General features: G+C 41.5%; 1 protein-coding gene across 1 annotated transcript in view; it reads right to left on the minus strand.

Moving 5' to 3' along the window:
- Positions 1-27,381, minus strand: part of smg6 (SMG6 nonsense mediated mRNA decay factor) — a 412,281-nt gene that overhangs the window by 241,013 nt on the left and 143,887 nt on the right. The window contains exon 11 of the mRNA XM_060848421.1: positions 6,504-6,620. Coding sequence (XP_060704404.1) covers positions 6,504-6,620 — 117 coding nt within the window. The remainder of the gene's footprint in view (positions 1-6,503; positions 6,621-27,381) is intronic.

A 27,381-nucleotide genomic window follows, 5' to 3' on the forward strand; every position in this document is an offset into this window, starting at 1 on the left:
ATAGTAATTCAGTTTCTCTCTTCACAGATGCTGCCAGATCTGTCCACTTTCTCCTGGATTTTGTTTTCATTTCACATCTTCAGCATCTGTAGAATGTTTGTTTCATTCACTTCAAAAGGTTTTTGTTTGAGTAATTCCGTTTTTGAACATCAAAGGTTAACAATAAACCAGAGACTTGCTTCAACTCTCAAATATTCACTTCTAGACTTTTTACCTTTAACATCCATGTCTTGTCTGTTTGTGAAGGGGGAGGGGGAATAAAGAAGGGGGGAGAGTTTAAATTGTAGAATATAAATTGGCAATTCATACTCCTTTCTTGCTATTGGTTAAAAAAAACTTCACAACTTGCTTTCTTGTGAAGTGCAGAGACCTACTGAGTGTTTTCTTTGAACCTGAATTGAGTCAGGATAACTGGACATTTTTGACAGTTTGTTTAAATATTTTCATGAGACAATTCTGGGATTAATGGGACTTGATTACCCCAGTAGGTCATGAGAATAGATAAGATAGCATTTTGTAAGATATAAGGAAGTTTCATATTAATTTCAATATATTAAGAAAGTGGGCAAGAATCAAGCAGATATAATGTGGGAAAATGTGACTTGGTTCACTTTATCACGAAGAATACAAAAGCAGAATTTCACTTAAATGGAGAATGACTCCAGAATTTTGAAGTGTATAAGTATTTCAGCATTCTCATGCATGAATCATAAAACATTAGCATGCAGCTAAAGTATGAAATCAAGAGGCAAATGGGATGCTCGGCTTTATAATGGAAGTAATTTAACATAAAAGCAAGGATGCTTCGCTTCAGTTAAACAGCGAATGGGCAGACCAAATCTTCAATATTGTATGCAGTTTCAGTCTCGTTATTTACGAATGGATGGAAATGCATCGGAGGTGCTTCAGAAAAGGTTTACTAGCTTGACACCTGGAATGAGCTAGCTGTTTTACAAGGAAAGGCTGGACAGTCTGGGCTTGTTTCCCCTGCAGTTTAGAAAAGTGAGGGGTGATTGATGAAAATGTACAAGATCCTGAATGGTCTTGACAAGGTGCATGAGGAAAGTTTGTTTGCTCATGTGAAAATCCAGACCTTGGTAGGGGGCGGGGGTCACTGTTTTAAAGTTAGGGCAACCCTTTTAGGACAGAGATGAGGGGAAATTTGTCTCTGAGAGGGTTGTGCGACTTTGGAAGATACTGCCTCAGCAGGTGATGGAGGTGGGGTAGTCAATACTTTACAATTGTGTGCATTAGGCGGGGAGGTCAAAGGTATTCAAAAATCAAAACACATGAACGCTATGACCCTACTCAATGATGAAGTAGGCGCCTAGTTTGTATGCTCGTATTTAGTTGTGGAAAAATTAAATTTATAATTTTAGACCATATTCTATCTTGGGGTTTGTGAAGGAGGGAATTGGGAAGAACCAAATGAGTTTAATTAAGCCAGTAGTGCATCGATAGTTAAAATCACAGAATCCCTACAGTGTGGAAACAGGCCGTTTGGCCCAAAAGGTCCACACCAATCTCTGAAGAGTAACCCACCCAGACCCATTCCCCTACCCTAATGCTATATATTTACCCCTAACTAATGCACCTAACCTACACATCCCTGAATACTAGGGACAATTTAGCATGTTCAATTCACCTAACCTGCACATCTTTGGACTGTGGGAGGAAACCAGAACATCCGGAAGAAACCTACGCAGACACGGGGAGAACATGCAAACTCCACACAGATGGTCACCCAAGGCTGGCATCAAAACTAGGTCCCTGGTGCTGTGAGGCAACAGCGCTAACTACTGAGCCGCCGTGCTGCTCTCTCTCAGTTACTCTAACAAAACTAGCAAGGAGTGAGTTACAGTCAGATGGCCTTAACTAATGAACAGGAACATTTGATTGAAAGTCAAGAACAAAAATCAATCTTTGTTAGAAAAAACTTCTCAATCTCAGGCCAATACAGGTCAACATCCTTCAGGTTCTGCAAGTCAAATCAGGAGGTATCCTCTTAGAAACAAGAAATCAGTGGTTATATGTTTTTCCATAAATGCAAACTAAGAGATGTACATCTAAGTTGCATGGAATTTTCAACATTGTATAAATTATTCATTAAGTGAGGGGAATGTAGCAGAACTCTCTTCTGGTTATCTGTACATATGTATACAACCCAAATAAATAAATTTTCATGTGATGTTGATTTTTGTCACACTACACACTGTTTCAGTTTGTCTTGCAAAGAAATCACACCTTTGTCCTACTTGTAGCCTTGTCTTCTACACCTGAGCATTCAACTCACATTCCTGCTCTATTTTGCTGTCCCTACACTTGCTATGCTTCTCATACTTGAGTACAACAATTACATCAACATGTTCACCTCATGCCCAGCTCACCAGCTGATGATCACTGCCTCATACAGATGATCCTACACCTGCAATGTAAGTCAGAATGTGGGCTTCAGTTTTTTCTTAAATGACTTACCTCTTATGTGACCACCTTCAATTCATCAAACCCAGGTGAACGTCTTTTTTTCTAAATTTACTTGGAGTAAGTGCATTTTTGGCAAGGCTAGCATTTACTGCCCAACCTATATTACCCTCATGAAAGCAGGTACACTCCCAATGCTTATATTGGCATCACATCTTTTACAAGTGAGGCAGCTGTCAAATTGACCAACCCCTCTAATTCTCAATATTCATTCACTTGCCACTGCCTTTCACAGACAGTCCAGTCAAATCCTTAGAATCCAACTGTCTTTGGATTTGAGGATCAGTTCAAGTTATCACAGCTCAAAACTACAAAGAGTGATTGTTTGGATATAACGGTTTAAGAGCACAGGCACTCAGAGAGTCTTTGGCTGTGTAGTCAGGTAGCTTCCAAAATCATATCTTCAACCTGTGACATTTTGTAACAGTACATCCAATAAATGGATCACCATAAAAATTTCTGAAGTTGATAACTTACATATCTTTCATAGTACAGAAGGAGATAGGGTGATAATTCAACATGTTATGAAAGAAGGGGTTATTAACCCCAGACATCATAAAAAAAGGTATTAAGATCCTGCCAGCAATTCAGGACCAAGGTAAGGACTTTATACAATAAGGATGGAGAAGTGATGTGCTACACTACATGGAGGATTGGATCATCTTGCAGGTGTGACAGCAGCAACAGGGAGCTTGTACAACAGCCCGAAATACTGGACTCCTAGTCTGTCAGCAAGAGATCACCTAGAAGCAACTAAACTTGCTTCTGCTGAAGCTAACTGGGACCTTTCACTCAGCTTTCTTGAAGCAAGTGCCGTAAAAAAGCTGGATTGACGTCCACATAAATAATCCTGGTGCCTCAGGGAAAATAACCTGAGGACAAGATGGAGCCAGGGACCTGGCCCACCAACCAGCAGTGCTATTTTTAATCACCTCCACATTTCCAATCCCAACAGGATCAAAAAATCAAGCCCAAAGTGTTCAATGCGTTGAATGTTGTACCTCTTGATTTACTGGACCTCTACAGGGCAGAGCAAGCCAGTCATCCTACTACACTTCATATTTCAGAAAGAACAGTAATTCCTTATAGAGGTACATCCCCACTAAGTCTTGACTCAAAAGTAGTCTTCACTTGAACTATCCAGAGATGAGCAGGGGGCAGCAGAGTTTACCATTTGCACAGCATGTCTACCAAAAGCATTGGTGAAGACTTTCCAAGAACGTACATTAACACCTTATGTTGCTTATTGCAAATACATGGCTGCCCTTGCCAGTAAAACAAGCTTTTTGGAAAACTAAGCCTGCAGACAGACCTCCTGAATTAACTTTCTCTTTGTCAACCAGTCATTAAACAATCTTCTGAGGCGAATTGTCAAGAAGCCTCTTGAGTGACTTCCTCTCGAGCCAAGCTGTTCCATTAAAAGGGCTTCCTGAGTGAGACCCTTTGACAATGTCAGACATCTGCTGAGTGACAGCCCATTCATCCAGTTTTTAAAACATGATTTCTAGAGAGGTTTGCAAGGCATTAACAAGATTCGATCACAGTTAAAAGCTTAGAACTCTAATCCAATGCTGCCCTTTGCCACCATAGTTTTAGTTTTGCCTCATTTCAGAAACAGCTATTCTGTATTCAACAGTGGCAGCCTTAATCAGCTTGTTCCTGACACCCACAGTAGTAATACTTACTGATTATGGCACTGAACTAGCAACTGAGAGGTTGAGAGATCAAATCTCAGCATGGTTACTAGTAAAATTGAACTCAATAAATCTGTGGTTTGATACCAGAAATGATGATGAAAGCAGCTGTTTTGTTGTGAAACAAATCCAACTGATGTGATTCAGACTCACCTCCCAGAGTATGGGTATCTCAACCTGATTTGAGCTGCTTGTAACTCCAGGCTCATTATGTGGTTGGCTGTTAATGCTCTGGGTACAACTTGGGATGGACAATAAATACAGCCTTGTCAGTTTGCCCAAATTACAAAAACAATATAGAACCAGTGAGCAAGCTGTTTCTGTTTCCAAAATTCTGAGATTTTAACAGTTTCCAATAAATTAAAATGAATAGTATATTAGATCCTAATTTTTAAACAACTCAGCTTTAGATCATGAAGATGATTCTACATGGCATTTTCCTGTGACTGAGAAAAACATCTCAGTATAATACAGCTTCAGAGTTGTATCCAATCATCATCCTCAGAATATAAATTTAATGGTGATTACATGCTGAACACTAATTAGAAGTAGTTATAGATATTCATAATATCATGGCTGTATTTTAATTTAGGGGAGAGCAGATGACGACATAGACTAATCGAGCAACTCACGGAGGATAAGTTGAGGTATGTGAGATTGAATTACTGTATTATTGTCACTGCCAACCAATTAGGATACTCCTAAATCATCAGAAAAGAAATACGATCACATAAAAATGAGTATTTAACCTGTAAAATTGTTTTTTTAAAAAAAGACTGTAGGTACTCCAAGAGGATACCACATTATTTGTTTGCCACAGAAGTCATACAGTGTAGAAACAGAAATTGTATCCATCAAAATAATCCTGAATTAATGCAAAATAGCATATAACAGATTGTGTGGAAGTCTTTATAATTATAGTCATAAGGTTAATGCCAATTTCAAAAGTAACACAGAAACAACTTGAGTACCAAAGCACTCAAAGAGGCATACCCCCAAGGTGGAAACTTTTGAGGCCAATGTGACAGTAAGTTATGGAGGGAAACCAACTCTGAGGGATCAATTGCAGGTTAGCCAAAGAGCTAGAGAAAGAAATCGCCTCATTCACAAGAATTTTTTAAAACACTTCAGATCGGAGGGTGGAAGACATGTCCATTCCTCAGAAGCAATCAATCATTCAGAGGATCATCTTAACAAAGATCACAATGAGCCAACCCAATCAATCCCAACTCATTGTGCACTCCTGGTGACTGTAAGAACAGTTTTTCAGTATCACATCATTCACAGGGGAAAGAGAACCCAATCAGAGCTAATGGCTACATCAACTTAAGCAGGCTAAACAATGGCAGACTTTCCATCAGCTAAATACACAAGTGAACAAGTTTAATTAATACCAGGTTTGTATGGCATTTTAATATGACGTTTCTAACAACATAAAATCAACTTACTTTATTAATGTCTTTACAATGGAAAAATATCGCAACATATTTTACAAATGCATAATTAGCAAAGAGAGACAGGAGCCTTAGGAGGAAAATATTAGGAGGGGAGATAGGAAGTGTGGATGAAGATGCCTGATTTAAGGGTTGCGTGGATGGAGCAGAAAGAATTGGATATGCAGATTCAAATGAATATAATTCCAGAGTGTGAAGAGTGAATTCTCAATTATCTACCAGAGGAGGAAAGATGCAAATGCACAAAAAGCTAAATGTGGGGGAATGGAAGGGTTTTGGGAAATTGTTTGCTAATATTATAGGGGAGACTACAGAAAGAGAGTGAGGCAAGTTCATGCACACAAACAAGATGGGAAAAGAGCAAGTGGAGCAAATGGGATATGTCTTTCAAAGAGCCAGTGGTGGTATACTGGACAGAAAGGGCTCTTTTCTGTGCTACATGATACTAACTACAACTGGAATAACCTCAGAGGATACAGGATTATTAGGAATGGGAACAGGATGCATGTAGAATTGGAGCAAAACTATACCTTGCCACTCAATTTTAAGCTACACTGAGCAATCTTTTTCTTTGGTTAGCCTATTCAGCCACTTCAACCTAAAGTCTTTTGGCTGAATATGGAAACACGTGTTGAAAACATGGCCCACCAAGCATTCAGCAAACTGCTAAGTGTAGGAGCTAGGTAATGACCAAACTATTAGCAGTTTGTAAACTCAGAGTACTACCTCGTTAAAAAGTGTCCATTTTATGCACTTATTTCACCTTGAAAGAAACATGCCATTACTTAAAACAGTAGGAAGGAGAAAGACCGGCCCTTCTTTGTCAGATTCAGACCCAGAAAGAAAGGTCACAGTTTTAGACATTAACACTTGCCTCTAGCAGTTTCCTTTAACTGTTCAATGCAGCGTTCCACTAGCAAGCCGAATATGGCCAGTCCCAGTGCTGTGGCATGCTCCTGTATCACTGATCGGCAGTTCTCTGAACCAGAATCTAAAACACCGTAGAAGAGAAAGAGAGAGAGAGAGAGAGCATTAGGTTTATCGCTAGAAAGACCCAACTAGCTAGCCACTAATTTTACTGTACAAACTCCTCTTTCAAAGCCTTGGAAAAGTTTCACCTTCACTAAGATGGTTTGTTTTTGCAAATATTTAGCTATGCAATTACCTAACCAGCAACATGCTAACAGCTTTCCTCAAGAATAAATTACTGGTGATGTATCATTTTCGGCATGAATGGTACGCAAAATGATTTTATTTCAGACTTCCAATATCCTCATTTTGCTTTACAGATACATTTATATAGAAGCCAAATCTATCAAAAGCCAGTACTACAATATTTTCAGGTCTGACGAAAGGTTCCAGTTGAAACGTCACCCTGTCTTCACTCCGTTAAATGCACAAGGAGCTGGTGCATATTTTCATTATGTTTTGTTTTTATTGCATAGGAGATTAAGGTTGTATGTATGATAAAGCAGAATGTGATCAAGCCTTTATTAAACACCCAGTGATAGAAACAGAAGGGACCATAATCAGGTTTCTGGCAATACTAAGGCAGGTTGGTCATATGATCAAAATGGTGGGAGCTTTTGAACTCAAGAACAGAAACTAATTCAAACTAGAGTGCATCAATGATCTGAGGAGTGGTCTGGGATCAGAATCCTCCCTTCCATCTTTGCTCAATTCTTCTTTTTTGTGCGGTAAGAGACTGTTGCTTCCATAAACAGATGGACTCTCAAGAATCAAACACGGCAGCTTACTTAATGAGTTACGTTTGTCCCCCCCAAGACATTATCACTAACTCTTTTCAAATGAACCAACTCAAATCTTCGACCATCTTAAGGAGATGACATTTTCAACATAAACTTCCTGAAATGGATTCCCACAACAACTTAATAATCCGTGAGGCCGTCACTCTCATCTCCTTTAGCCGCAGCCCCCTCTCAGATACTGCCAATGGTTTCCCCTCTCCCCACTTTTCAGGAAACTGTTAATACCTGAAGGCCTCAAAAAAAAACTGGTCCTGAAACGTTAACTATGGTTTCTCTATACAGATGCTGCCAGATCTGTATTTCTCCAGCAATTTCCATTTTTGGTTCAGATTTTCAATACTTGCAGTCCTTTATTTTATATCTAAACTGGCACTTACAATGAGACGCATGACCCATGAGGAGAGACAGAAGAAACTAGGTATCTTTGCATGACAGAAAAAGGCACAGTAAACAAGACCTCATTATGATCTGGATTCACAAAGTGGTAAGTGAGCAGCTATTAAGTCTGAAACTACCCAAAATGCCTCCCAGCGATGTTAATGGATAGGCCTTGTACTTGACCATAGAACTGTGAAAAGTGTTGAAGTGGTCAGGTCAGGAGCCTAATTGGCCACTGACCTCCTGAGTACTCCAGCATCTAAAAAGTTAACAATCACATGTGCTACTCAGTGAATTTCCCAAGTGCAGGTATGAACATGACTCTACTAACCCTACATCAGCAGTGAAACAGGGAAGGGCTGTTATTTTAGTTCCTATACTAAACAGATGCACAAGTGGACCCCACAGGAACAAAATCAAATAGATCACTAATTCTTTCATCAATCATGAGACAATGCCAGATTCAGCGGCACTATGCACTGTAAGTACAGAGGTGAGCTTAATGAACAAGTGTTTATAACACTGGGGGAACATGAACACCTGCAGGACACGTATAGTACTGACTCCCCCCAAATAATTTATTAGATACTGAAAGCAAACTGCATTCCCATTCATAATGGTGACAAGAGTCTTCCTTGGAGTCAGTGGGACTCAGTGCTGTAGGTGAGCTGATGCAAGGAGAGCCAGATCCTTGATAAACACACATCCCACACCTATCACATTGGAAGCAAGGTGAGAAAAGTAAATGAGTTGCTTAATGTACAGGACACGGTGTAGCCAGAGCTCGCAACCTCTTAGATGAAACAATCCAGCAGATCTGTCCACTGTCCAGATCATAGTGGAGTTAATATAAGAAAACTTTAGTATGCCTTTCTACTGCAGCAATCTGGATTATACAACATTCACATTAATAGTACACAACTGTGAATTATGCTGATCACCAAAGCACCAGCAGGACCTAATTTGAGGAAGAATGGAGTGCTGAACATCACATCAGTAATGAAATTACATTAAACTTGAAATACAACATCTACCAGTCAGTCTGATACCACTGTTGATTAATTTGTACTACACCAAAATATTTTGTGTCACAACAAAAAACATGCAACCTCCAAATATAACACTCTCCAGAAAGCAGAAAGGAGGCAGACACCTTCTTTATATGCTGCATGTGGTAGGATATTGTTGAGCAGATTTCAAGGTTCATGGCATGGGAAGTGAGAGCAGAAAAGATGCTCTCTCATCATTGAAATGCAAGACTGGGGAAATGAAAGCAAGCAGGGAAGGTTTGGAAGGAGAAGGAAAAAAAAAGAGGGAGAGAAGGGGGAGGGAGGTGTAAGGAAAAACACGAAATGGAAACTATGGCTGTGGGGTGATAAGGACAGCAATCTAGACACATTAAGAAGTTTGATCCATCACATAGGGGCATAGAACAGCTGGGAAGACAGGCTTCAGCGTGCAAATGAAGTCATGCACAAACTGGTAAGGAACAGTGAAGATTAACTAATTGAAGTCAAGGTCTTGGTCTAAATGGAAAGGATAGAGACAAACTTGTAGAGTAGGCATGAGAGCAAGATCAGCAGCAAGATGCAACAGTTCAAACCCATGATAGTTACTATAGTTACATCTTTCTATTGTAAGACAGAGACACAAAGACAGAGAGACACACAAAAGGGAGAGATGCAGAGAGGGAGGGAAAGGGGTCTCAGTGTGACTGCGACAGAAACAGACAGGAGAGAGAGAGAGAGAGAGGGGCACACAGCATACAGGCAGCGAGAAAGGGGGACAGAGACAGACAGAGAGAGAGAAAGGGAGACAGTGAAATAGACAGAGAGAGAGAGATACAGACACACAAGAGAAATCGAGACAAACAGACAATGATAGAGGACAAGGAAAACTGAAGCAGAATACATGTTGCTGAGGGTAAGAAAGATTCAAAGAGGAGAAAGTGAGGACTGCAGATGCTGGAGATCAAAGCTGAAAAATGTGTTGCTGGAAAAGCGCAGCAAGAAAGATTCAGCCTAGTAAGGCTGAACATTGTGATGGATAGAAACCTTTTAAGGCACAATTCAAAGTAGAAGCAGACGTTTTCTTGGTGCGGTTGAGGTTTTATTTTAAATTATTCATGGGATTTGGATATCACTGACTAGGCCAGCATTTATTGCCCATCCTAAAGTGGCCTGAAGAGGATAGTGGTGAGCTGTCTTTATGAACCATTACAGTTCTTTAGGTGTAGGTAAACCACAATGTTGTCAGGGAGTGAGTTCCAGCAACACTGAAGGAACAGCAAGATTTTCCAAGTCAGAATGGTGAGTTTCTTGGAGGTGAACTTGCAGGTAATGGTGCACCCACTGATCTGATCCTCTTGTCCTTCGAGATGGTAGAGGTCATGGGTTTAGCATGTGCTGTTTGAACATCTTGGTGAACTGCTGCAGTGCATTCTGTAGATGGTACATGCTGCTGTCACTGTGCAGTGGTGAAAGAAATTAATGTTGAAGGTGCTGGTTATGGTGCCAATCAAACATGCTGCTTTGTCCTGGATGGTGTCAAGCTTCATTGGTGGTGTTGTACTCACCGAAGCAAATGAAGAGTACTCCATCATATTCCTGACACGTGCCTTATAGAAGGTGGATAGGCTCTGGGGAGTCAGGAGGGGAGTTACTCATTACAAGACTGCTAGCTTCTGACCTGCTCTTGTAGCCATGGTATTTATATGACAAGTCCAATTCAGTTTCTGGTTCATGGTAACCTTCAGGATGTTGATATGATAGTAGGGGATTCAGTCATGGCACTGCTACTGAATGCTATGAGGTGATCATTAGATTCTCACCTGTTATAAATGATCATTGCCTGGGAAAAATGATACTTAGCACTTGTCAGCACAAACCTTGATATTGTCCAGACCTTGTTGCATTTGAACATGGGGGAAGTCCAGAACTAGAGGGCATAGGTTTAGGGTGAGAGGGGAAAGATATAAAAGAGACCTAAGGGGCAACTTTTTCACACAGAAGGTGGTACATGTATGGAATAAGCTGCCAGAGGGAAATGGTAGAGGCTGGTACAATTGCAACATTTAAGAGGCATTTGGATGGGGATATGAATAGGAAGGGTTTGGAGGGATATGGGGCGGGTGCTGGCAGGTGGGACTAGATTGGGTTGGGAGATCTGGTCGGCATGGATGAGTTGGACCGAAGGTCTGTTTCCATGCTGTACATCTCTATGACTGCTTCAGTACCTGAAGTTGCAAATGATGCTGAACATTGTGCAATCATCAGCAAACATCCCTATTTCTGATCTGGAATGCAGGGAAGGACATTGATGAAGCTACTGAAGACAGGTATTCCAAACAAGATGAAAAGGAGATGACTGAAGCCAGAGAACTGAAGCTGTCAACATGTAGATGGGGGTTTAGAGTAATCGGTGCTAAATACGGTTAGCAACTGGAAGACAAGCTGATTCCACGTACCATGAGAAACGTGAAACTTCTACAGCTGTAGTATTTATGTATTTTAAGTACAAATGAGAAATTGTACATCAGAATCTAAATACAAGGAAGAGGAAATAGGGGCAAATAGGGACTGAATTCTCCACGCACCCCATTTTATCAAAGTGAGGAATGGTAAGATTTGCAACACTTTGCTGCTACTCAATAAGCATGGGTGGGGTACAGCAGGGAAAAGAAGAGTAAATCTGTTACTCTGAACCAGATGCTTTCACTAAAGCTCAAAAGTGTACCCTTTATTAAATCGGTGGCATATTCAATTTCTGTACTGATTTCATCAATTTGCTGCTTTACCAATTTATTACCATTAATGGCCATTTAGGAGCTAAGAGCGCACCTTCAGTACTATATGGATGGAAACTGCATCAAACCATTCACACAGGACCCTGAAGCCTATGGAGAATACTTTTGTATTCCACCAGTTTGAGCAAGATTAAAATTCAGGTTCCAGAACTGTAAGGACATTACATTCATTCACTGCACTACCCAGTCTCATGGGAGAAATAGATTTCAAAAACTTATCTCTCTCTAAAGTACAATGCCATAATTAAACCTGACATTAAAGGGAGGAGTAAATTCACCAGGAGGGAAGCAGAAAAACAGTGTAATCAATTCAAGACTTATGGTCATAAATTTGAACATTGCGCGAAATTAATCAAGTGCAATAAAATAAAAGTAAAGTACTGCGGATGCTGGAGATGCAAAATAAAATCAAACTGCTGGAGAAACGGTTAAAATTTCAAGTTGGCTGTGGCTCTTTGAACTGGAAACATTAACTCGGTTTCTCTCTCCACTGGACCTGTCAGATCTGCTACATTTCCTCAGTATTTTACTTTTATTCTTAATTAAGTGCATTTCTGGTTTAGTCCAGACTGGTGAAATAGCCTGAAAATCATCTTTCTACTGCAATCAGAAATATTGACATTGAATTTTATAAAATCAGGTCTCGAGTTTGGAGAAGTGCAAATTGAGACAAAGGAGGATTAGCCAGCAATCTGCAATGGAAGGAAGTTCAAGGGAGTCTAATAGAGCAATGGGCAACAATGAGAGAGGGCACACAGGGACAGGAACTGCAGAAGGGAAAAGCTCATAATAAAGTTATCACACCACAGAGGCAGAGTTGGAGATACATGAGTATTAAAGAGTGAGAATGAACATCTACATACCCATGAAAGAAAGCTTCAAATCCGAAACTGAACATTATCCTGTATCAGCAGAAGACTGATACACAATCTCTGATATACAGCTGTCAACAGTATCACCATAGTTCTTAATGCCTCACATTTGATTCAAGGGAAGCAATTGCAAAAGTTTATATGCTGTATCATGCAGTAAACAGCAGAAATTGTAGTGTCTGTATTTGGGAACACTTTTCACCATACGTGTTAGGGGTAGCAAAGCCACGTTTTCAATTGTAATGTCACTGGACTAGCCACCCAGAACCCCATCTAATGTTCTGGGGACATGCATCTAAATCCCACCATTGCAGATAGTGAAAGATGAATTCAGTCAAAATCTGGAATGTGAAAAGCTGACGGGCATAGTTGTGACCAAATAACCAACATCAATTGTTGTAAAATCCCCAGTAGTTCACTAATGTCCTTTACGACAGGAAATCTACCATCCTTACCTGGTCTGGTCTACATGTAACTTTAGAACCACAGCAATGTGTTTCACTTTTAACTGCCTACTAGACAATAAATGCTAGCCTAGTCAATGACACTCACATCTCATGAATGAATTTTAAAAAACACATGGTAGGCAACATGATGCTTGAGGTTCTCTGCAAGCCTAAATTGGAAAGTGTTTCCTTAACCTTCAACACACTATTCAAACTCTCTTTAAACTACATTATTTGTATGAGTTTAGCAGAGAAATGGTCAAATCAAATGGATGAATAAAGTGATTGTATGTTCTCACAAACCAGACATTGCCTCTTCAAGAGTGAGACATACAGTTGGGAAAACATGAAACAAAAGTCAGCAGGCTGACTGGAAGGTCAGGAAACAAAGGCGGAGAGGGCCAACACATGGCAGGATGTTGTGCCTTTCTAATTAGCACTGTATCATTCACCAGTGTGTCTCCTCTCACTGTAAACGAATAACACTATTCAATTGTTCTTCAGTTGGCAGGTCCCACTTCCGTTAATAGGGCATTCTTTTGCAACTGGCTCAAGAATAAAAAAACTGTACATTAGACATTCAGGCAACGGAGCCTGGCAAAATAGCTTGGAAAAAAACCTCTCCACAAATAGCAAACAATGAGAGTTAGGAGTGTAAGTGCAACAAGGAGCATGCTGAATCTAACAGTCCATGGGTAGTTTGTGAGTCCAGTTCAGTCTCTGGTCAATGGTAACCCCAGGATGTAGACAGTGGAAGATTCAGTGATTGTAATACCATGAATTGCAAGGAGCAATGCTAAGATTCACTCGTTATAAATGGTCATTAGCAGGCATTTCTGTGGCAAAAATGCTACTCTCATGCTGTCAGTGCTGAATACTGTGCGAATATCCCCATTTCCACATAGACATAACAGCACAATACAGGCCCTTCGGCCCTCGATGTTGTGCTGACCTGTGGAACCAATCTGAAGCCTATCTAACCTACACTATTCCATTATCATCCATATGTTTATCCAATGACCATTTAAATGCCCTTAAAGTTGGCTAGTCTACTAGTCATAGAGATGTACAACATGGAAACAGACCCTTCAGTCCAAGCTGTCCATGCCGACCAGATATCCCAACCCAATCTAGTCCCACCTGCCCCTGGTCCATATCCCTCCAAACCCTTCCTATTCATATACCCATCCAAATGCCTCTTAAATGTTGCAATTGTACCAGCCTCCACCACTTCCTCTGGCAGCTCATTCCATACACATACCACCCTCTGCATGAAAAAATCGCCCCTTAGGTCTCTTTTATATCTTTCCTCTGTCACCCTAAACCTATGCCCTCTAGTTCTGGACTCCCCCACCCCAGGGAAAAGACCTTGTCTATTTATCCTATCCATGCCCCTTATAATTTTGTAAACCTCTATAAGGTCACCCCTCAGCCTCCGACGCTCCAGGGAAAACAGCCCCAGCCTGTTCAGCCTCTCCCTGTAGCTCAAATCCTCCAGCCCTGGCAACATCCTTGTAAATCTTTTCTGAACCCTTTCAAGTTTCACAACTAGTGTTGCATGCCCATGCTATTCACTGAGTTAGGAACCTACCTCTGACATATGTCCCATATCTATCACCTCTCAGTTTAACACTATGTCCCCTTATGCTAGCCATCACCATCCAAGGAAATTAGCTCTCCCTGTCCACCCTATCTAACCCTCTGATTATCTTGTATGTCTCTATTAAGTCACCTCTTAACCTTCTTCTAATGAAACAGCCTCAAGTACCTCAGCCTTTCCTCACAAGATCTATCCTCTATACCAGTAAAAAATGAGGTCTGCAGATGCTGGAGATCACAGCTGCAAATGTGTTGCTGGTCAAAGCACAGCAGGCCAGGCAGCATCTCAGGAATAGAGAATTCGACGTTTCGAGCATAAGCCCTTCATCAGGATTCCTGATGAAGGGCTTATGCTCGAAACGTCGAATTCTCTATTCCTGAGATGCTGCCTGGCCTGCTGTGCTTTGACCAGCAACACATTTGCAGCTATCCTCTATACCAGGCAACATCCTGGTAAATCTCCTCTGCATCATTTCCAAAGCTTCCACATCCTTTCTATAATGTGGCGACCAAAGCTGTACCCAAGACTCCAAATGCAGCCACACCACAATTTTGTACAGCAACATGACCACATGGCTCCGAAACTCAATCCCTCTACCAATAAAAACTAACACACGTCTTCTTAACAACCCTATCAAACTGGGTGGCTACTTTCAGGGATCTGTCTGCTCATCTATACTACCAAGAATCTTACCATTAGCCCAGTACTCTGTATTCCTGTTACTCCTTCCAAAATGAATCACCTCCCTTTTCTGCAACAAACTCCATTTGCCACCTCTCAGCCCAGCTCTGCAAATTATCTGTGTCCCTCTGTATCTGCAACATCCATCAGCACAATCCACAACTCCACCGACCTTAGTGTCATCTGCACATTTACTAACACATCCTTCTACGCCCTCATCCAGGTCATTTATAAAAATGACAAACAGCAGTGGTCCCAAAACAGATCCTTGCTGTACACTAGTAACTGAATGCCAGGATGAACATTTCCCCTCTATCACCACCCTCTGGCTTCTTACAGCTAGGCAATTTCTGATGCAAACAGCTATATCATCCTCAATCCAATGTCTCTATATTTTTTGCAATAGTTTAGCGTGGAGAACCTTATCAAATGCTTTACTTAAATCCACAGACACCATGTTACCCACTTTACTCTTATCCACCAGTTTGATTACCTTCTCAAAGAATGCAAGGAGGTGGTGAGTTTTGAGAAGATTTGTAGCTGAGGTTGAGGTTCTGGATGTAGGTTTGCTCACTGGGCTGGATTTTCATTTTCAGACATTCCGTCACCGTATCAGGTAACTTCTTCAGTGAGGCTCCATTGCTGATGATTCCTGCTTTCTATTTATATATTTGGGTTGGTGATGTCATTTCCTTTCGTGCAAGGACTGTAACAAATACTACATTGGAAAAACAGGCAGAAAACTAGCCACCAGGATACATGAACATCAACTAGCAACAAAACGACATGACCCTCTCTTACGAATATCTTTACATACAGATGACAAAGGACACCACTTCGACTGGGATAACACATCCATTCTAGGACTAGCCAAAAAGACATGCACGAGAATTCCTAGAAGCACGGCATTCCAACCGGAACTCTATCAACACATGCATTGACTTCGACCCGATTTATCACCCCCGAGAAGAAGAACAGGAAATGACATCACCATAGGAAATGACAATTGCAGGAAATTACATCACCATACCAAAGAAACCCAAACATATAAACAGAGAGGAGGAATCATCAGCAATGCTTAGTCCGGAGGCTCACTGAAGATGTTACCTAGTATGGTGACTAAACCCCTGAAAATGAACCTTCCAGCTCAGTGAGCAAATCTACATCCAGAACTCAATAAGGTTTGTGGGGCACAACCTCCCCCTCACAAAACCGTGTTGACTATCCCTAATCAACTTATTCCTCTCTCAATGATTATAAATCCTCTCTTTTATAATCTTTTCCAACACTTTACCCACAACTGAAGCAAGGCTCAATGGTCGATAATTACCAGGATTGTCTCTATTCTCTTCTTGAACAAGGGGACATTTGCTATCCTGCAGTCTTCTGGCACTATTCCTGTAGACAATGACAACATGAAGATCAAAGCCAAAGGCTCTGCAATCTCCTCCCTGGTTTCCCAGAGAATCCTTGGGTAAATCCCATTCAGCCACAGGACTTACCTATTTCCACACTTTCCAGAGTTGCTAACACCAAGTCCTTATGAATATCAATCCCATCTAGTCTAATAACCTGTATCTCAGTATTCTTCTCAACAACATGGTCTTTTCCTCTGTGAAAACTGACCTTATGATGGAGAGCAGTTCATTGATGAAGCAGCTGAAGATGGTTGGGCTTTGAACACTACCCTGAGGAGATTCTGCAGAGATGTTCTGGAGCTGAGATAACTGGCCTCCAATAAATACAACTGCTTTCCTTTGTATCAGGAACAACTCTAACCAAAGAGGTTTTCCCCATTGCCTGCTGACTCCAGGTTTGGTAGGGCTCCTTGAAGCCACACTCAGTCAAGTACAGATTTGATTTCAGAGACAATAAACTTTCATTTTCCTGGCTGTTACTGAGCAGTTATTGCTGAGCAGGTGCAGCTTGATAGCACTGTTGAGGACACTTTCCATCACTTTTCGAGAGTAGACTGATGGGGCGGTAATTGGCTGGGTTATATTTGTCCTGTTTTGTGTACAGGACATATCGAAGGCAATTTTCCAAATTGTTGGGTAGATGTCAGTGTTGTAATGGTACTGAAACAGCTTGGCTAGAGGTATAGCTAATGCTGGAGCATGACTTCAAAACCACTGCTGGAACGCCATCTGAGCCCAGAGCCTCCAACCATTTCTTGATATCAAGTGAAGTGAATCAAATTAGCTAAAAGCTAGCATGTGTGATGCTGGCGACCTATGGAGGCAAAAAAGGATTCTTCACTTAGCACGTCTGGCTAAAGTTTGTTGCAACAATCTTCAGCCTTGTCTTTCACACTGCTTTGCTGGGGTCCACCATCAATAAGGATGGGAATATTTGTAGTGTCCCAACCACTGGTGAATAGCTTAATTGTGTACTACCTTTGAATGCGGCTGAACTGCAGAACTTACATCTGATCTGTTTGCTGTGGAATCGCTTAGCTGTGTTGACTACTTACTGCTTATGATGTTTGACATTGTGGTAGTTGTTTTATAGATTCACCAAGTTAACACCTTATTTATTTTTGCATGGTGGTGCTCCTTCTGCACTTTAGGAAAGGCCATGGCTTGATGGCAATGGTTGAATGCGGGATATGCCAAGCAGATAGTGTTGGAGTATAATTCTGTTGTTGATGGCCCACAATGCACATGGATGCCCACGGTCTGTTCAAAGTCTATCCCATTTAACTCAATGATAGTGCTACACAGCACAAGGGAGGGTACTCTCATTGTGAAGATGGGACTTTGCATGCAAAGGGAATACACATGCACAAGGGCTGTGTGGTGGTCATTCCTACTGATTAGTATCATTGCCTGCAGATTGGTGCTGGTGAGGTCAAGTATGTTTGTGTCTCTTGTTGGTTCCTCCACCAGCTGCCACAGAACTAGCTCAGCAGCTAAATCCTTTAGAATTTGACAAGCTTAGTCAGTAGTGGTGTTATCATGCTACTCTTGGTGATATACAATGAAGTCTCCCACTTAGAGTATCATGGATAGTCACTGGCTTGAACTCTCTAGAAGAGAATTCTCAATTTTGGCACTAACCACTAATGCTAGTGAGGACCTGGTAAGACCGCTGTCATTTCTGGTGCCTCAGTCAATACCAGGTGATCTGTCAAGTTTCATTCCTTTTTGAACCTTGACAAATGAGTGGCTTGCTCATTTCAGACAGCAGTTAATACATAGCTATGGATCTGTAGTCACATGTAGGCCAGAGCAGATAAGGATGGCAGATTCTTTTCCTAAAGGGACATTAGTGAAACAGATTAATTTTTACGACAATCGATAATGGTTTCGTGGTTATCAGTAGACTTTTAATTCCAGATTTCTACTGAATTCAAACTCCACAGTGGGATTTGAACCCAGATTCCTCTCCAAAGGAAAACAGTTCAATTTCTTCTAACCATCTTAAAAAATGAAGTTTTTCATCCTTTCTTATTCTTGTAAGCCTCTTTGGCACTGTCACCAACGTGTTCACATCATTGCTAGAACTTTACACAAAACAGTTTAACTCCGCCAGAACAGAATCTTATGCAAGTTCAGCACGACCACCTTGCTCTGGTACTCTATGGTCCTATAATAAAGTCTGGGATGCCGTATGTTTTACTAACGGTTTGTTCTGCCCATACTGTCACCTTTATTTACTTGTACACATACACACCAAGATCCCTCTTCTTCTGCACAGCCTTTAGGGTAGCACCCTTCACTTTCTATTGAATTTCCATGTTCCCAGACTCTCCCAAAAGGGAAAGGATTCTTGTCAAGCTCCAAAGGATCTGATCAGTTTCAGTAAGGGTACTTCTCATTCCTTTAAACTCCAATGAGTACAGGCTCTTCCTATTCAACTCTTCTCATCAGAAAGTCTTTTCGAACCTGCAATCAACCCAGTAAACCTTTTCTGAGACCGTCTACAATTACCAATTTCTTCAAATAAGCTCACCAAAACTGTTCATACAGTACTAAAGATGTACTCTAACTAGTGTTTTGTATAGCTCCTGTTTTTAAATTCCATTTCTTTTGAAAGTAAAGGCGAACATTCCATTTCCCTTCCTTATCACCTGTTGAATGTGGATGCTAGATTTTTGAGATTTAGGCCTGAGATACTCAAATCATTTCGCTGCTGCAGCTTCCTGCAGTCTTTCTCCATTTAAATAGCATTCACTTCCTCTATTGTTCCTGCCAAGGTGACTAACTTCACACTTTCCTAAATAATATTTCATCTCCCAAGTTTTTGCCCACTTATTTAATCAGTCAATATTCCTCTGCAGATTCTGTATCATCCTTCCCACTTATCGCTGTCTCACCCGCAAACACACATAAATGTGGCAACTGCACACTGATCCCTGTTCCGTACCACTAGTTACAAGTTACTATTCTGGTAACCCAATACCCCAACCCAACTCTGTCTTCTATTAGTTAGCCAATCTTCTATCCATAGGTATTATATTATACCCAACACCATGAACTATTATCTTAATTAGCCTTCTGTGCAAAATTTTGTTGAACACCTTCTAAAGATCCAAACATATTACATCTACTAGCTGCCCTTTATCTAGTCTTCTTGTTATCTCTTCAAAAAAAATAGAAGATAGGAGCAGGAGGAGCCATTCGTCACAATCATGGTTGATAGTCCAACTCAATAGCTTAATCCTACTTTCAACCACAACCTTTGATCAGGGTCATTCCAAGTGATATATTTAGCCACCTCTTGAATACCTCCACAATATTTTGGCATCAACTATTTCCTGTGGTAATGAATTACACAGGTTCACCACCCACTCTGGGTGGAGAACTGTCTCCTCATCTCTGTCCTAAATGGTCTACCCTGAATCCTCAGACTGAGACCTCTGGTTCTGAACACACCCATCATCAGGAACATCCTCCCTGCGTCTACCCTGTCTCACCTTGTTAGAATTTTTATAAGTCTCTATGAGGACCCCCCTCATTTATCTGAACTCTAGTGAAAACAATTTGTCAGGCATGCTTTCCTTTTCATGAAGGTGACTCTGGTTGATTATATGATGTATTTCTAATTTGTTCTGATATTACATCCTTTATATTAGACTATAACATTTTCTCAATGACAGATGTTAACCTACTTGGTTTATAGTTAGCTGCTTTGTATTTCCTTCCCTTCTTGAATAAGCGTATTACATCTAAAGATTCTTGGAAGATTACAACCAGGGCATCCACCATCTCTGTAGCTATTCCCTTTTAAATCTCAGACTACCTCAAACAAAGCAATTTTCCCAACCTCCATAAAGATTAAAGGCAACCATGAATCATCTACTGCCCTGTTAACATGGCCTCATTATCTCCTGATTTTTTTTTCCCTGCCCTGAGGTATAGCTAGTATAAGAGGCCTACAGAACAATCCCACCAGTGGCTTCATCCCCATTATTTCTCACCTCCACCCAAATGGATTTTACATCTTTTGATCCAAGATAATTTCTTGCTATTCTCTTTATTTCATCCCATACTAACAAAGCTACCCTACCACCTTTCCCATCCTGTCTGGCCTATTGAAAAATCACATATTCCATGAATATTTAGCTCCCAGTTTTGACCTCCTTGCAACAGCTTCCCTGTACTGGTTCTAAGGTTATATCCAGTAATCTCGATTTATGTAATTAATTTATTTATTTTGTTCTGAATATTACATGCATCTAAGTAAAGAGCCAATAATTTTGTCTTTTATTATGTTTTTCCCCTCCTCAGATTCTTTTTATTGTTTTTTTCTGTGATTGTATACTCTGTCCAACTCTGGCTATCATTATCCAAATAGCTGCCATATCCTTTACTTTGTAAGCCTACATTTCCCCTCTTTCAAACACTCACATGCTCTGAATTAATGTGAAGCCCTCTCTACAACGTAGTTGTCAATTCACAAGGACATTGGTCCAAACATGGTTCAAGTGAAGCCTATCCCACCTGAATCAGTATCAGTGCCCGTATCAGTGGTGAACTCTCCTTCTTTATGGTCATTTAAGCGGGCATTGGATAGGCATTTGGAAGTTATTGGGCTAGTATAGGTTAGGTAGGATTCGGTCGGCGCAACATCGAGGGCCGAAGGGCCTGTACTGTGCTGTATCCTTCTATGTTCTATGTTCTATGAACTGCTCCCTCCTAACCGAACACTGATGTTATTTAAAAGAAGTGAAACACATTCCACCCACACCAATCTTTCAGCTTTGTACCTATCATTATCTTTATTTACTTCATTCCAGATTGCCCATGGTTCAGATAGTAATCATAAGATTGGGAGCTCCATTTTTACATTTAGCTTCTGACTATTAAAAGGCTTTCAGCAAAACCTCCTTTCTAACGGTATCGATGACCTTGGCACCAAACAAATGAAGTCTACTGGATCTATCCCCTCCCTCTCCAGACCTGAGGAGACATCCTTAAGTCTGGCACCAGGCAGCCTACACAGCCTTTGGCACTGATGTTCATCCCAATTCCACAACCAAAGCACGAGTGAGTGATTACAGATATCCTGCACTGATGATACAGTTACCAGTGACAGCATAGCACCTATCTGAAATAGAACATGTGAAGCACAAAAGCAGAGTACTCTAAATGCTAGAAATCCAAAATAAAAACAATAAATGCCAGAAATATTCAGCAAGCCTTGTAGCCCATGTGAAAAGTGAAACAAGATTAACAAGATGAACTTTTGTCAGAACTGGATGAAGTCTGAAAGGCAGAGAGTTTCAGCAAGAACACAAACAGTTAAAACAGTGGGTACGCTTCAGTGCTCTGGCTGCTTCAGTCATGAAAAATCCACTGGATGCTGTTCCAACGCCAGGGAAGGAATCAGATTATGCCGATACAGCCCAATGGAGGCAATTAGGTTTCAATCAAATGGTCTTGTGAATTGCGGTTGAGGGAACTGCTTTGCGGTTTCAACAACAAAATAAAAATGCAGAACACGAACCCCAGAATTTCAGTAAAGTTACAAGATCCCTTGTAATAAAAACTGAATTGGCTCATTTCAGTGTTGCAAACAAATGAGACCAATCATGGCATTGTCAAAAACTGTGATCCAATTTTGTTGTTTAAAAACATAGGATCAGCAAGAACTTCCATCCTCTATATAAAGAAACTCCAATAACAATCTCAATGGCTGAGTGTAGAGCTTAAGGGAATTTCCATAAGAATTCTCCAACCTTCCACACATATGAAAAGGAAAAACATTACGCTCACTGGTTGCAAACCATTCTGGCACAAAAACAAACTGCCCATTCAACTGGAAATCCTGACTGTAAATTATGACAATAATGAATTGACTAAAATGAGAAAAAGAACCAAGGTCAGAACATAACCTAAGCAGGTAACGCTAACCAATCGTAATCAGGCCAGGGAGGGACACAGAACATGGAGATATGATATTTACCTTGCTAATAAACATTAATCAAAAGCCTTACCATCCTAAATGTGAATATATTGCATTACACCACATTTACAATGTAGGAACAAGCCACTCACATCATCAGGTCCATGTCAATGCGAAGAACCATGCTCCATAATTTAGACACATAAATAACCCAAAATAATACATTTCCTGATTTGACTAACTTCTGGTAGCCATTGGTAATGCTACAAACTTGCAGTCAGTTCACAAACCTAAGACAATTGATTCAAACAATAAAAAGACGGGTGGCAATCCAAGATGCAAGGAAAATATTTTTGTCTGCAACTTTCCTCAAGGCTGGCAGTGTCAGCATGTCCCACCTATTCAACAACAATAGTGGATACTAAAAACCTGAAATAAAAACAGAAAATACTGGAAACATTTTGATGAAAGATTATCCTGAAACGTTAACTCTGCTTCTCTGCCCACAAATGTTAGCTGATTTGTAACTATTTGCTGACCAGTTATGTCCTGTTCACAAAATACCAGGACAAATCCAACCCAGACAATTACTGCCCTATCAATCTACTCTTGATCATCTGTAAAGTGACAGAAGGTGTCATCAACAGTGCTATCAAGCAGCACCTGCTCAGCAACAGAGTTTGGGTTCTGCCAGGGCCACTCAGCTCCTGACCTCATTACTGTTGGTTCAAACATGGACAAAAGAGCTGAATTCCAGTGGGGAGGGGAGAGGGACAGCCCTTGACATTCAAGGCCACATCTGACAGAGCGTGACAGCAAGGAGCCCTAACAAAACGGACCAGTAGTAACTAGTGGCAACTCCAGGGGTAAACTCTCCACTTGCTGGAGTCATACTTGGAAGGTGGTTGTGGTTGTTGAAGGTCAGTCATCTCAGCTCTAGGCCATATCTGCAGGGCTAGTGTCCTGAACCCAACCATCTCCAGTTGCTTCATCACTGACCGTCCCTCCATCATAAGGTCAGAAATGGGAATATTCACTGATGATTGCATACTATTCAGCATCATTTTTCTTCTGTTTCAGCAGCAGGAAGAGAGGGAACATCGACCGGGGGGCTGATGGGAAGGTGAATCACTGAATTTAAAACTTACCATGTGAAAAGGTGGAGCGCACACTGAGCAGGAGCAGACACGGGACTGCTGAGTAAGGGAAGTAATATATGTGGGTGGTTGCGTTACCCGAAACACCACTGAAGTAATGTCTCCCACCCATCCTCCTCCTCTTACTAAAAATAAAAGGTTCTGGGTACCGGATTAGTAAAGTAGCTAGTTTTTTTTATTCTTTATTTTTCTACAGTCTCTGAGAACTCAGAATAGTGGGAATGGAGGTTAGGGCAGTTGAATGTTCCTCCTGCAGAATGTGGGAGGTAAGGGTCACCACTAGAGCTCCTGCTGACTGCATCTGTGGAAAGTGCACCCAACTCCAGCTCCTTGGAAACTGTATTAGGGAGCTGGATAAACTTTGGATCATTCAGGAGGCAGAGGAGATTATTGAGAGGAGTTACAGGGAGGTAGTCACGCTTCAGCTGCAAGGAAGAGATAGATAGGTTACTGTCAGGGGCCGGAAAGGGAACCAGCAGGCAGTGCAGGGATCCCCTGTGGCCATTCTCCTCAATAACCAGTATACCGTTTTGGATGCTGTTGGGGGGGGGAGATGACTTACCGGGGTAAGCAATGGGATGCAGGTCTCTGGCGCACAGAATGTATCTGTTGCTCAGAAGGGAAGGGGGAGATGAGCAGAGCCATTGGTCATTGGGGACTCCATAGTTAGGGGGACAGACAGGAGGTTTTGTGGGAACGAGAGAGACTCACGGTTGGTGTTTTGCCTCCCAGGTGCCAGGGTTCACGATGTCTCAGATCGTGTTTTTGGGATGCTTGGCGGGGAGGGGGAGCAGCCCCAAGTCATAGTCCACATAGGTACTAATGACATAGGTAGGAAAAGGGATAGGGATTTAAGGTAGAAATTCAAGGAGGTGAAGCTTAGAGCTAGAACAAACAGAGTTGTTATCTCTGGTTTGTTGCCCGTGCCATGTGCTAGTGAGGCAAGAAATGGGGAGAGAGAGGAAGTGAACACGTGGCTCCAGGGATGGTACAGAAGGGAGGGTTTTGGATACCTGAATAATTGGGGCTCATTCTGGGGTATGTGGGACCTCTACAAACAGAATGGTCTTCACCTGAACAAGACGGGTACCAATATCCGGCGGGAGGGGGAAATTTGCTAATGCACTTTGGGTGGGTTTAAACTAATTCCGTAGGGGGATGGGAACCTAAGTTGTGTTTCAGCGTCCAGGAGGTTGAAAGTAGTGAGGTCAGAAATGAGGTTTCAAGGTCACAAGAGTACACCAGCAATCCGGAAGGTGGTTTGAAGTGGGTCTACTTCAATGCCAGGAGCATCCAGAATAAAATGGGTGAACTTCCGGCCCCTGACAGTAACCTATCTATCTCTTTCTTGCACCTGAAGTGTGACTACCTCCCTGTAACTCCTCTCAATAATGCAGTATGGGTTGGTACCTGGGACTTTGATGTTGTGGCCATTTTGGAGACATGGATAGAGCAGGGACAGGAGTGGTTGTTGAAGGCGCTAGGATTTAGATGATTCACTAAGAATAGAGACATTGGTATAAGAGGAGAAGGTGTGGCATTGTTAACCAAGGACAGTATTATGGTGGCAGAAAGGACATTTGAGGATTCATCTATTGAGGTAGTATGGGCTGAGGTTAGAAACAGGAAAAGAGAGGTCACCCTGTTAGGAGTTTTCTATCGGCCTCCGGAAAGTTTCAGAGATGGAGAGGAAAGGATAGCAAAGATAATTCTGGATAGGATCGAGTGCAACACGGTAATTGTTATGGTGGACAAATATTGACAGAAATACTATAGTACTTTAGATGGGTCCATTTTTGTCCAATGCATGCAGGATGGTTTCCTGACAGAGTATGTAGTCAAGCCAACGAGGGACGAGGCCACATTAGATTTGGTACTGGGTAATGAACCAGGCCAGGTGTTAGATTTGGAGGTAGGTGAGTACTTTAGTGACAGTGACCACAAATCAGTTATGTTTACAATAGCAATATGCAGAGATAGGTATATACTGTTATTGCTGGGGGAAAGGTGCAATTAGACAAGATTTAGGATACATAGGATGGGGAAGGAAACTGCAGGGGATGAGCTCATGAAATGTGGGAGTTTATTCAAGGAACAGCTACTGAGCGTCCTTGACAAGTATGTACCAGTCAGGCAGGGAGGAAGTGGTTGAGCGAAGGAGTCGTGGTTTACTAAAGAAGTTGAATCTCTTGTCGAGAGGAAGGAGGATAATTATGTTAGGATGAGATATGAGGGTTCATTTAGGGTACTTGAGAGTTACAAGTTAGCCAGAAAAGACCTAAAGAGAGAGCTAAGAAGAGCCAGGAGGGGACATGAGAAGTCATTGGCAGATAGGATCAAGGAAAACCCTAAAGCTCTCTATAGGCGTATCAGGAATAAAAGAATGATTAGAGAAAGATTAGGGCCAATCAAGAATAGTAATAGGAAGTTGTGTGTAGAGTCTGAGGAGATGGAGGAAGTGCTAAATGAATATTTTGCATCAGTATTCACACTGGAAAAAGACAATGTGGTTGAGGGGAATACTGAGATACGGGCTACTAGACTAGACAGGATTGAGGTTCACATGGAGGTGGTGTTAACAATTCTGGAAAGTGTGAAAATAGATAAGTCCCGTGGCCGGATGGGATTTATCCTAGGATTCTCTGGGAAGCTAGGGAGGAGATTGCAGAGCCTTTGGCTTTGATCTTTATGTTGTCATTGTCTACAGGAATAGTGCCAGAAGACTGGAGAATAGCAAATGTTGTTCCCTTGTTCAAGAACAGGAGTAGAGACAACCCTGGTAATTACAGACCAGTGAGTCTTACTTCAGTTGTTGGTAAAATGTTGGAAAAGGTTATAAGAGATAGGATTTATAATCATCTAGAGAGGAATAATTTGATTAGGGATAGTCAGCACCGTCTTGTGAAAGGTGGGTCATGCCTCACAAACCTCCTTGAGTTCTTTGAGGTGGTGATCAAACAGGTGGATAAGGGTAAAGCAGTTGACGTGGTGTATATGGATTTCAGTAAGGTGTTTGATAAGGTTGCCCACGGTAGGCTATGGCAGAAAATACAGAGGCATGGGATTGAGGATGATTTAGCAGTTTGGATCAGAAATTGGCGAGCTGAAAGAAGAGAGGGTGGTGTTTGATGGAATATGTTCATCCTGGAGTTCAGTTACTAGTGGTATACTGCAAGGATCTATTTTGGGGACAGTGCTGTTTTTCGTTTTTATAAATGACCTGGATGAGGGCAGAGAGGGATGGGTTAGTAAATGTGCAGATGACAACTAAGGTCGGTGGAGGTGTGGACAGTGCGGAAGGATGTTGCAGGTTACAGAAGGAGATAGATGAGCTGCAGAGCTGGACTGAGAGGTGGCAAATGGAGTTTAATGCAGAAAAGTGTGAAGCGATTCACTTTGGAAAGAGAAACAGAAAAGGCAGAGTAGTTGGTTAATGGTAAGATTCTTAGCAGTGTAGATAGCAGAGAGATCTCGGTGTCCAGGTACATAGATCCCTGAAAGTTGCCACCCAGGTTGATAGGGTTGTCAAGGAGGCATATGGTGTGTTAGCTTTTATTGGTAGAGGGATTGTGTTTCAGAGCCACGGGGTTATGCTGCAGCTGTACAAAACTCTGGTGTGGCCGCATTTGGAGTATTATGTACAGTCCTGGTCACCGCATTATGGGAAGGATGTGGAAACTTTGGAAAGGGTTCA

Source organism: Hemiscyllium ocellatum, chromosome 31 (genome assembly GCF_020745735.1).
Source record: "Hemiscyllium ocellatum isolate sHemOce1 chromosome 31, sHemOce1.pat.X.cur, whole genome shotgun sequence".
NCBI classification, from domain to species: domain Eukaryota; kingdom Metazoa; phylum Chordata; class Chondrichthyes; order Orectolobiformes; family Hemiscylliidae; genus Hemiscyllium; species Hemiscyllium ocellatum.